Source organism: Bubalus bubalis, chromosome 1 (assembly GCF_019923935.1).
Source record: "Bubalus bubalis isolate 160015118507 breed Murrah chromosome 1, NDDB_SH_1, whole genome shotgun sequence".
NCBI lineage: Eukaryota > Metazoa > Chordata > Mammalia > Artiodactyla > Bovidae > Bubalus > Bubalus bubalis.
Window position 1 is genome coordinate 179,750,171 of NC_059157.1, and position 12,392 is coordinate 179,762,562.

General features: G+C 40.2%; 1 protein-coding gene across 9 annotated transcripts in view; it reads right to left on the bottom strand.

Annotated features, from left to right (window-relative positions):
- Positions 1–12,392, bottom strand: part of CEP63 (centrosomal protein 63) — a 79,281-nt gene that overhangs the window by 48,054 nt on the left and 18,835 nt on the right. For all 9 annotated transcript variants that reach the window (XM_045166458.1, XM_025291450.3, XM_045166463.1 and 6 more), the window contains 2 exons: positions 2,661–2,756; positions 1,711–1,833 (listed from right to left, as the gene is read on the bottom strand). In XM_045166458.1, the coding sequence (XP_045022393.1) occupies positions 1,711–1,833; positions 2,661–2,756 (219 nt within the window). The remainder of the gene's footprint in view (positions 1–1,710; positions 1,834–2,660; positions 2,757–12,392) is intronic.

The window sequence follows — 12,392 nt, forward strand, 5'->3', positions numbered from 1 at the left end:
AAGGAATGGGGAATCAGGTGATTATCGAGCATTAGGAATAAGAGGGAGCAAGCTGAAAAGACGGGGATGGTAGTCAGAAAGAACGAGATGCTTAAAAATGTGATTCTTGGAGGGTTGCAAGTATTGCTAGTGACAACACTTAAGGAACCGCAATGGGAAAAGGGAAAAGAGACAGACAGGAGATCAAAATATCTCTGGAGGAAAGAACACCAATGAACCAAAGACCACAGTATTATAAGGATCATCCTTGTGGATACCAAAATCCTCAAGAATTATGGTAAGAGCAATGCTGGAGAGAATGACAGTCAACCAGGGGAGCAATCAGGGATCAGAAGATGCCTAATTTGCCTGTATGTACATTGTTGTTGTTGTCGTTTAGTCACTATGTTGTGTCTGACTCTTGAGACCCCATGGACTGCAGCCCGCCAGTCTCCTCTGTCCATGGGATTTCCCAGGCAAGAATACTGGAATGGATTGCCATTTCCTTCTCCAAAGGATCTTCCCAACCCAGGGATGGAACCTGAGTCTCCTATGTTGACTGGCAGATTCTTTACCGCTGAGCCACCAGGGATGGTGGTATATGCTGATGACATGAAAATCAAAGATGGAGACTCTGAGGTATAAAGAAAACAGAATGGTCTGGAAGCAGTAATGGGGAATAAGAACATGAGGGGTTTTGTACAAAAACCCAGGTACCAGTGAAGAAGGCTGGAGAGAAAGCAAAACCTGATTCTAAGCTCTTTAAACATAGAAAAATATTGAGATGTAAAAAATATTAAAAGTAGAAATTAAAATTCTAGGTAGAAATACTATAACAGTATTAGTGGGTGACAGGTCACCCTGAGTAGAAACATTGTAAATAATCATACAAAGATGCTAAACAATGTTTCTCAAATTAACATCAGCTGGGGAAGCTAGATAAAATGCAGAGTCCTAGCTCACATGCTATACTACTGGATCAGAATCTCTGGGAGACCAAAGAGGACCCTGGTTGACACTTAGGTACATTTGAGAACCAAGAGCATAGACAGAGGAGAGGAGTGGTGGATTCAACGGGGAAAAAGTGACAGGCCCATGCTGTTCTTGGTGGTGGTGTCTCAACTTCCTTAACTCCTCTGGGGAATCAAGATATACAATAATCATGGAGTTACTCAAACTTAACAAAAACTTAGCAAAGACGGAGGCAAGTGACTTATTATATCTAAATGGGAACTAAGAATAAATAATCTGATATGCAAAGTACTGTGTAAAAAGCCACATACCTTCAACACTTACTAAGCCCCTCTGTTAGGTGATAAATAAAACAAAGACAACACCCACAGAGGACAGCCAGTAGCTGGTATCAGTGTTCCTTAGTGCTGGCATTCGGGGTACAAATTCTTTCCTGTGTGGAATAGGCCCAGTCATGTTTGGTGTCCCTGGTTCCTCTGCCCCACTCTCCAGTTTCACTCCCAGTCATCTGACAACCAAAATAATGTCTCAAATATTTCCAATGCCCTCAAAGGATGGCACCACCCTCTTGAGAACTACTGACAGCTAGTAATCACAGGGAACCAGATGATGACAGGACAGCCTCCCACCTTTGAAATAGCTCAGTGGTAGTCCTGCAGGTGAGAGAAAACTGGCTTCATGAAATAGCACTATTAGAAACAGAGTTTTCCTACATGAAGGCTGACAATCACTACAAGCCAGTCAGGACTATGAACATACCTCTATTTTTCCAGTTAACCTCTCAATTTCAGACCGATCTTCCCTGTGATTTTTGGCATTTCCTCTGAAGTCTCTTACATGTTTTTTCTGTAGCTTTTCATAGCTTCTCTTCAGTCTGCTTAACTGTAAACACAGTTATTTCTAGACTTAAAATTTACGAATGTGTAAACAGTGCTGATAAAACAAACTGGCATTATGAAAGCACAAGTAGAGCTAACTACCATCCCTGAAAATAGAGAGCACGTTAGATAAAATACAAAACTCAAAACTACATAAACACCAGAAGAAAAAAAAAGTCAAATAAAAAATAAAGAGAAAAGTTTAACAAATAAATAAAACAAAGGTCTAATTTTTTATTATAATATACAATAGCCCTGCACTTAGGGGCCCCACAACCCATCCTCACAATAAAAGCAGCAAATAAACACTCTTTTTCTTTTCTCCAGGCCTGTGGTTCTTGAAGCGTTCCCCAGTGGAACACTGATATTCACTATGCAGGAAAGGAATGCTTCGGAATTGAATAAAAAGTATTTTTTCGCCAATCTGAAGAATACAATTCAGTTAACTGGTAGAATTTTCTTACCTTTCTAATCTATCCCAAAATGCTTCTGAAACCTTTGAATTTTCCATTATTTAAAATCTACTGACTCAACTCAAAAATAAAACATTTAACATAAGCTTTTGGTATCAGCATTTCATGGTATTATACAAAAATAGCTCTATTTCTTTCAGATACTCAACCGAGAAACATATTTTAGAATCACTGTTGTAGGTAATATCAAATATATAAAAGGCAAAATTCTGGGTTTAAGAATAGAGAAAGATTTCTACCCCAATATCTTCCATGGAATATATACATCCACTTTATAAAGTAGAAACCAGCTCATTAACAAAATTCTCAAGGCTGAAGAGACAGAATTATACAATATATAATAGAATTAAAATCTTACTTCTTCATGTAGTTTCTTTAACTCTTGCTTATACTCCATGGCCATCTCTTGCTTGACTTTTTCATGTTTTTCTACCTGCTGACGCAACATTCCAATCTAAAAGCAGAGAGGTGGTAGTATTTTTCATTATTAGCATTGAAACAATTGCCCTGAAACATAAAAATAGAAAATAACCTTTGTACTTATCTGTAAAGACACGTTCTCAACTATACAACTTCTCAGGAAGTCAAATACCTAATTATTTAATAATTTATAACACTTCCAAAAAAATAAAAATAAGAAATTGTTCTAAAATTTCTAGGTTTAGATGAAAATTTGCTCTATCTCACTTATTCCTCCTAACCCTTTTTACCAGGAAAAAAAAAAAAAAAAAACCTCATAAAAAATTAACAAGTTACAAGAACCTTGGAATCTAAAAATATTGAGCAAAAATCTATGCGAGTTCAAGAATAAATTCTATAAAGCAAAGCACAGAATACTAACATTAGACAGAAAGACACCAGGAGGCTGAAAGCTCTTGTTATATACAGTCAACATTCATTTAGATTTACCCACAAATTTAGTGTTGTGCTAAGTCCTTCAGTAGTGTCTGACTCTCTGTGACTCTATGGACTGCAGCCCATCAAGCTCCTCTGTGCATGGGATTCTCCAGGCAAGTGGGTTGCCATTTCCTAATCCAGGGGATCTTCCCCACATATCTCCTGCATTAGCAGGTGGATTCTTTACCACTGAGCCACCTGGGAAGCCCTATTAGATAAATAGCTAAGACTAAAACTTAAGAATATGCCATAAAATGTTATTTAGACTTAAGAGGAGAATGCCAAAAGAAAAAAAAAAAAGAGTTAAAGATACTGAAAGAACGGTCTTAGAGAAGCAAGAATCCTAGGTTCAGAGGAATAGGGCAGATGATCATTGTTTTTTCTTATGAGACTTATAGAACTATTTTTCTTTTCATTTATTATAAGAGTCAAGCATTAGAATAAAATGTGAAGAAACAATTGTTAAATTTTATTTATTTACCAGGGTCTGGTTCATAATAGTCAAGCAACAATATTTAAATTTCTTAAAGAAAGTATATTTCTTACTAGTACAAACAACTCCCTCACTCTCAGCAATAGGCATTAGGCAGAGAAAAAGAGGTCAAATTTTGAAAACTGTCAGTATGGATGATATCATTTTAACTACAATTTAGAATTTTTAAAGTGGTTTCTTAAACCGTAACTCAATCTTCACAACATGGGAACATAGGAATTATATCCTCATTTTGCACAGGATGAAACAGGTTCAGAGACGTTATTTTGTCCACCACCATTCAGGTGAAAAAATGCACAGCCAGGACTCCAAATCCCTTACTTGTTTCATTAGGTCTACCTGCTCTGTAGGGCATTAGAAGGTAACAGCAGCAGCAAGGTCTATTAAAACCAATCCAATCCAAACAGTGTAATCAGAAAACATATAAAGCATTCACTTATGAAATGAGTTGTTTATACTAGTACTCCTCCAAGTATGAGCTACAGATGGGCTGGACCTGGTCACAACAGCAATCCAACAGGAGCTAAGAACCTTGAAGCAGAATGTAAATCAATTATGTTACAAAAACACTGCTTGGTGCAACTGACATTTTTATACAGCAAAACTTTCTGTGATGTGAAGGATGCAATACACTGATTTACATTCTGATGCAAGCGTTACCTCACCGTGAACCCGTCATTTGAGTAGCATTGGTTTATACCATGGGACTAACTGCTCCTAGGCCTGAAGCTTACAAACAAAAATGACAAAAACTTAAAGGCCTATATTCTAGTTCTTCTATCATATGCTGTTCAAGTAGATTAATAAATATATTACTACCAATAACAGTGAAATTACAATTTCACAGATCAACTCTATGGAACAGATTCTTATCATTAGTATTTGGTAAATGCACTTTACCTCTAGAAACTTAATCAACTTCCAGCAACCCAATCAATGAAGCAGCAAATCACTGACAGCTACATTTCTAAATATCTTTACGTCTTGATGCCCAAACTTGTAATCTTCAAATCCTTACAAAGGAGCCCATCTGCTCAATCCCATCAATTTCTTTTCAAGTGTTAAGTATGGGAATACCTCAGAAATACTGCAGATTCCTACCAGATCACCACAATAAAGCAAATTTTGTGATAAAATGAGTCATACAAATATTTTCGGTTTCCCAGCACAAATAAATGTTATGTTTGCACTGTCCTACAGTCAACTAAATGTGCAAGAACATTATGTCTAAAAAGCAGTGCATATATCTATCTTAATTTAAAAACCTTGTATTGCTAAAAAAAAAATGCTAACCATCATCAGAACCTTCAATAAGTCATAATCTTTATGCTGGTAGAGGATTTAAAATATTGCAAGAATCGAGTTTCCCTGGGGCCTCAGTGGTAAAGAATCCTCCTGCCAATGCAGGAAACACAGGTTTAATCCCTGATCTGGGAAGATCCCAGATCCTGTGCACGGTACAACTAAGCCCATGGGCCACAACTATTAAGACTACACATAAGAACTGTACCAGAAAGGTCTTAATGACCCAGATAACCACAATGGTATGGTCACTCACTTAGAGCCAGACATCCTGGAGTGTGAAGTCAAGTGGGCCTTAGGAAGCATCACTACAGAGTTAGTGGAGGTGATGGAATTACAGCAAAGCTATTTCAAATCCTAAAAGATGATACTGTTAAGTGCTGCACTCAATATGTCAGCAAATTTAGAAAACTCAGCAGTGGCCACAGGACTGGAAAACATTAGTTTTCATTCCAATTCCAAAGAAAGGCAATGCCAAAGAATGCTCAAATTACTGTACAATTGCACTTATTTCACACGCTAGCAAGATTACACTCAAAATTTTTCAAGTTAGACTTCAGCAGTATGTGAACCAAGAACTTCCAGATGTTCAAGCTGGATTTAGAAAAGGCAGAACCAGAGATAAAACTGCCAACATATGCTAGATTATAGAAAAAGCAAGGGAATTTCAAAAAACATCTACTTCTGCTTCATTGACTACGCTGAAGCCTTTGACTGTATGGATCACAACAAACTGGAAAATTCTTAAAGAGATGAGAATACCAGACCACCTGACCTGTCCCCTAAGAAACCTGTGTACAGGTCAAGAAGTAACAGTTAAAACTGGACATGGAACAACAGAGGGTTCAAAATTGGGAAAGGAGTACATCAAGGCTGTATATTGTCACCCTGCTTTATTTAACTTATATGCAGAGTACATCATGAGAAATGCTGGGTGATTCATAAGAAATGAATCACAAGCTGGAATCAAGATTGCCGGGATAAATATCAACAACCTCAGATACGCAAATTACACCACTCTTATGGCAGAAAGCAAAGAAGAATTAAAGAGCCTCTTAATGAAAGTGAAAGAAAACAGTGAAAAACCTGGCTTAAAACTCAACATTAAAAAAACTAAGATCATGGCATCTTGTCCCATCACTTCATGGTAAATAGATGAAGAAAAAGTGGAAACAGTGACAGATTTCATTCTCTTGGGCTCAAAAATTACTGCAGATGGTAACTGCAGCCATGAAATTAAAAGATGCTTGCTCCTTGGAAGAAAAGCTATGACAAACCCAGACAACAAATAAAAAGCAGAGACATCACTTTGCTAACAAAGCTATGGCTTTTCCAGTAGTCATGTAGAGTTGTGAGAGTTGGACCGTAAAGATGGTCCAACTAAAGAATTGATGCTTTTGTACTGTGGTGCTGGACAAGACACTTGAGGGTCCCTTGGAGAGCAAGGAGATCAAACCAGTCAGTCCTACAGGAAATCAACCATAAATATTCACTGGAAAGACTGATGCTGAAGCTGAAGCTCCAACACTTTGGCCACCTGATGCAACTGACTCACTGGAAAAGACTCTGATGCTGGGAAAGACTGAAGACAGGAGGAGAAGGAGGCGACAGAGGATGAAATGGCTGGATGGCATCACTGACTCAATGGACATGAGTTTGAACAAACTCAGGGAAATAGTGAAGGACAGGGAAGTCTGGCGTGCTGCAGACCATGATGTTGCAAAGACTCAGACATGACTGAGCAACTGAACAACAACCACCACCAGAGACCAGGAGCCACAGCTACTGAGCCCATGTGCCACAACTTCTGAAGCCCACGTGCTCTAGAGCCCATGCTCTACAACAAGAGAAGTCACAACAAAGAGAAGCCCATGCCCTGCAACTAGAGTAGCCCTTGCTCCCTGTAACTAGAGGAAAGCCTCCGCAGCAACAAAGACCTAGCACAGCCGAAAGTAAATAAATAATCTGTTTAAAAAAAGCAATATTTAAGAATTACCGAAATTAGACACAGAGACATGAAGTGAGAAAATGCTATTAGAAAAAAGATGCCTACACACTTGAGTTCAACTCAAGGTGGCCACAAACCTTCAATCTGTAAAAAATACAGTATCTCCAAAGTGCAATAAAGTGAAGCACAATAAAATGAAGTCTGTCTGTAGTGCGGTAGTGCCTGTGACATCAAAACTAAGCCACCGGAATAAATTTAACCAGCCCTGGAGTGACAAAATAGTCTCACGATTACACACAAGGGAATTTCTTTAATTCACAGAAACATACATGGGAGTTTCTAACAAAATAAACAACTTAGGTATCTACATATATAGATATGATCCTTGAACAACATAGGTCTGAGCTGCACAGATCCACCTATACGGGAATTTTTTTCAATAAACATGTGTTACATAGTGCACTATCCAAAGTCGGTTGAATCCACAGATTCAGAACTACAGATACAAGCGACAATGTTAGTCACTCAATCATGCCTGACTCCTTGTGACCCCATGGACTGTAGCCTGACAGGTTCCTGTGTCCATGGGATTTTCCATGTAAGAATACTGGAGTGGGTTGCCATTCCCTTCTCCAGAAAATCATCCTGACCCAGGGAATGAACTTGGGTCTCCTGCATTGCAGGCACATTCTTTACTGTCTGAGGCACCAGGAAAGCCCCAAGATAAAAGAGTCAACTGTAAAATTGTACACAGATTTTCAACTGCATGGGGGATTGGTGCCCCCTGACTCCCAGGCTGTTCAAGGGTTAACGGTACAGTGTTTAACTAGGAAACCACTATCACCTTAACTTACTCAATGGAACTACTTGTGTTTTGCCCCAGGAGAAATAAAGAAGTGGTAACTAAAGTAACTTACCAAGGAGCACTGACTCTACCTAAATTACAAATAAAAATATATATATATATATGATAATCATTCCAGGCACTTTTTCAGTAACTTCAGTATCTTTTCATGAGATATAACTTTAAAATACATTCTCAAAAGTCTACCCAAATTTTAAAACAAATTCCAGTTTAGCAAGTGGCATCTCAGAACACAATCTAACATAGCCAATGTAACTAAGTACAGTTGACCCTTAAACATGGTTGAACTTCATGGGTCCACTTATATATAGATTTTTTTTCAATAAATACTACAGAGCTACATGAATTCATGAATGTGGACTCTCAGATAAAGAGAAAGAAAGTGAAAGTTATATAGCTCAATTGTGTGGGACTCTTTGCAACCCCATGGGCTGGAATTCTCCAGGCCATAATACTGGAGTGGGTAGCCTTTCCTTTCTCCAGGGGATCTTCCCAACCCAGGGATCGGACCCAGATCTACTGCACTGCGGCCAGATTCATTATCATTTGAGCCACCAGATAAAGAAGGCTGACTATAAAGTTCTATGTGGATCTTTGATTGCATTGGAGTCAATGCATCTAACCCCCACATTGTACAAGAGTCAACCGTACTGCTATGACCCAAACTGCAAAAGGTCAACCACTGACAGATTCTCTTGACAAGGAGAAAAACACTTCATGAAGCCTAACACTTTCCTTGTGACATGAAACAGTTCTAAGATATTCTTGATAAGTGCAGTACCATCAACAGAATCAAAATCTCAATGCATCCCTCACAGAAGTGCCCTTAAGAAGCAGAACAACAGCACTAATGAGTGGTGATCCTACTGGTAGGAAAGCCCATCCAAGTGGGACTTGGGACCAGTGTTTACCTACAGTCCTTCCAATCCTTCTGAGATTAGTATTTATGCCAGAAATTTAGGGGACATTCTTGCACTTATATATGTCTTCTGCTTCTCTTCCAATATTCAATGTTCTTTTTATTGTATCAGCTAAATTAAGAGAAATCAATTAGCAAATGTTATTAAACTTTTCCCAAAAATCATCAATAACACTGGGTGGTAAGATCATAAATAATATTTATTTTCTTCTTTTCTTTCTTTTCCCCTTTTCAACAAGTATAAATATACATTTTTTTTTTAATTTTCTGAGTTTTATTTTAAACCTAACCAAAAGAAGCAAATTGTTGAATCTGAGCTTAACTTTTTACACATACATAATACATAATCATACAATGTGGCCAAAAACAACATTCACTAAACTCAGTGATTATTAACATGGGCATGTAATAGAATGATCGTGTGACTCCCTTTACATTTTCTTAAAGAAGTTACATATGTACTACATGTGACCAAGGTAACATGATCCTTGAAATATTAAAAACATTAACATTCTTATGCACTTTCACCAATGAATTTTTCTTCTGAAAAAAAAAACAAACAGAATTTGACATACAAATGCCTTCTATGCATTATAAAAAAAGAGCATTAACAATTCAAGATAGCGATGTAGGAAGATTCTGAACTCACCTCCCTCCTCAGATTCACTGGATCTACAGCTAAACATGGAACAATTTCTTCTCAGAAAAAAACTTAAAGCTTGGTTGAGGGACAACTACATGTTGGACAAAAGAAAAGAAAACCATACAAAAACCTGTAGAGGAGATGGAGACACAATCTCACCATAAATCTCACCCCTAGTGTAGCAACCATAACCAGAAGGGAACTCAAAACTCAGAGCTTCTCCTTGAGGAGCAAAGGGTTCAAACCTCACCTTGGGCATCCCAACTTTTAAGACATGCACTTGAGAGGTGAGCCCCCAAACATCTAATTTTTGAAAACCAATGGGTCTTGTGTCCCAAGATCCACAAAATGATAGCAACCTGAGAAACACCTCTTAGAGGGCTCATGTGCTTGGACTCACCCATTCCAGAGTCCAGCTCAGAGGCAGCCAACTGGGGCTAGACTTAAAGTGAGTAAGGCCCACCATTAAAACCTCAGCTAAAGGGACAGGGGTCTTATTCAACACACACAGCTAGGATCCTGTTGGAACACTCTGGAAACAAAGACTGGAAGGTACCACCTTTTTCATGCTCCAGAGCACCACTATCTCCTGGAAGAGAAACTTGCTCTGATGTCCTGATCTTTACAGCTCCTGCCCAGGATATGATTCTAGATTACCTGGCTCTAGAGACCAAGGGAGCTTCGTGTTCTGGGTCCTAAGGAACTGTTATAATCAGTGTCACCCAGAAAGGAGCTCATGCCCTAGTCAGGTGCCTGGATTTTTGTGACTACTGCTAGAGAACACCTCTACATTAACTGGCTCTGGCGGTAAGTGGGGGCTTCCCTGGTGGATCTGCAAGAATCCACCTGCAATGCGGGAGACCCTGGTTCAATTCCTGGGTTGGGAAAATCCCCTGGAAAAGGGATAGGTTACCCTCTCCAGTATTCTTGGGCTTCCCTGGTGGTTCAGACGGTAAAGAATCTGCCTGCAACGCGGGAAAGACCTAAGTTCAATCTCTGGGTTGGGAAGATCCCCTGGAGGAGGGCATGGCTACCCACTCCAGTATCCCCAGAGAATCCCCACTGGTGGGCTACAGTCCATGGGGTCACAAAGAGTCAGACATGACTGAGCGACTAAGCAAAGGAGGTCAGTGGGGCTTATACTCGTGGGTCCTACAGGACTGCAACCCAAGGAGAAAGAGTTCTTAAACAGCTACTATCACAAAGGCACAGCAAAAGGCAACAGACCCTGGAGTTGCATTCTTTCTGTGAAGGGAGATTACTAATGGATCATCATGACTGCTAAGGGACAAGCTTCTGATTAGGCATGCATCTTGGCGTTGACTGCAGTCCTTTCCAGAGACCTTGGAGGGCACTACCTTTGCTTTCACACTCTGCTGCCTCCAGTGCACAGATGGCATGGCTGTACACATGGCTTGTGCCCAGGGGCCTCCCTTTGATTACCTAGCTCTAGGTGACTGGAAGGACTTGCATTCCTGGATCCCACAGAACTATGGCAATCAGAGGGATAGTTCTTAGCAGGCTACTACCCTTAAGGCACTGTACAGAAAGTAGAATGAGGCACACTCCCCAGGCTTTCTGTGAAAGAGTCCCCTTTACTTGTCTTGGACCTTTGTCCTAAGGAGTTTCAGGTTTGGCTCACATTTAGTGGCCTATGGAGTTGCTCTCAAAGAACGTAGGCTGTGGATACCTTCTTGGCATTCTCCCTCTGCCTTGCTCCAGCCCAGAAGTATTACCCAGAAAACAGCTCACATGGAGCCCACATGTTGACCTCCAAATCACCTGGCTCTGAGGACCAATGTGGCTTACTCCTGCAGCCCTTCAGAACTGTATATACTTGCATACTTTAAACGCTGCTGCCCCAGCTTCCAGTCAGTCTGAATCTAGGTGCTGAGATTCTCCACTTTGGGACAATGACAGGTCTTGGCACATCCTCAACTACTAGGTGCTACTAAAAATACAATAGGCTGCCTAGACAAGTACAGACGTTTGAGAAACACCCAGAAGCTGAGGCAGGGTTGAATTACAAGGTTCATCTCTTACACAAGGCCACTCCTTCAACACTGGAAGAGGTGGTTATTTCATTTACTGTACAGAAACAAATGGAGAGTCAAGGAACAGAGGAATATGTTCCAAATGAACATAAAATAAACCTCAGAAGAAACCTTAATGAAATGGAGGTAAGTAATTTAGGACTACCTGATTAGAGTTTACAAAAATGCTCACTGAACTGTGAAGAAGAATGGATGAACACAATGAGAACTTCAACAAAGAGACAAGAAAAAGATAAGAAAGTACCAAGTAGAAATCAGAGAACCAAAGAACACAATAGCTGAACTGAAGGACACACTAAAGGGGTTCAACAGCAGACTGCTGCTGCTGCTAAGTCACCTCAGTCGTGTCCGACTCTGTGCGACCCCATAGACGGCAGCCCAGCACGCTCCTCCATCCATGGGATTTTCCAGGCAAGAGTACTGGAGTGGGGTGCCACTGCCTTCTCCGCAATGGCAAACTACATGCAGTCAACTCACAGACAAGGCAATGGAATACGCCCAATTAGAGCAGCAAAATGAAAAAAAGAATGAATACTGTGAAGATGGCTTCAGGAGCTTATGGGACAACACCAAACAGACTTTCACTTTATAGGCTCCTAAAAGAGGACGAGAGAAAGGAGTAGAAATCTTATTTGAAAAAATTATGGCTGAAAACTTCCCTAACTTGGGCAAGAAAACAAGCATCCAGATCCAGGAAGTCCTGAGAATTGCAAACAAGATGCTACCAGGGCTTCCCTGGTGGCTCAGTGGTAAAGAATCTGCCTGCCAATGCAGGAAACATGGGTTCAGTCCCTGATCTGGGAAGATCCCACATGCCTCAGGGCAACTAAGCCCGTGGGCCACAACTGTTCTATTCAGCCTGTGCTCTAGAGCCCAGGAGCCGCAACTACTGAGCCCTGGTGCTGCATCTACTGAAGCCTGCATGCCCTAGAGCCTGCGCTCTGCAACAAGAGAACCCACTGTGACGAG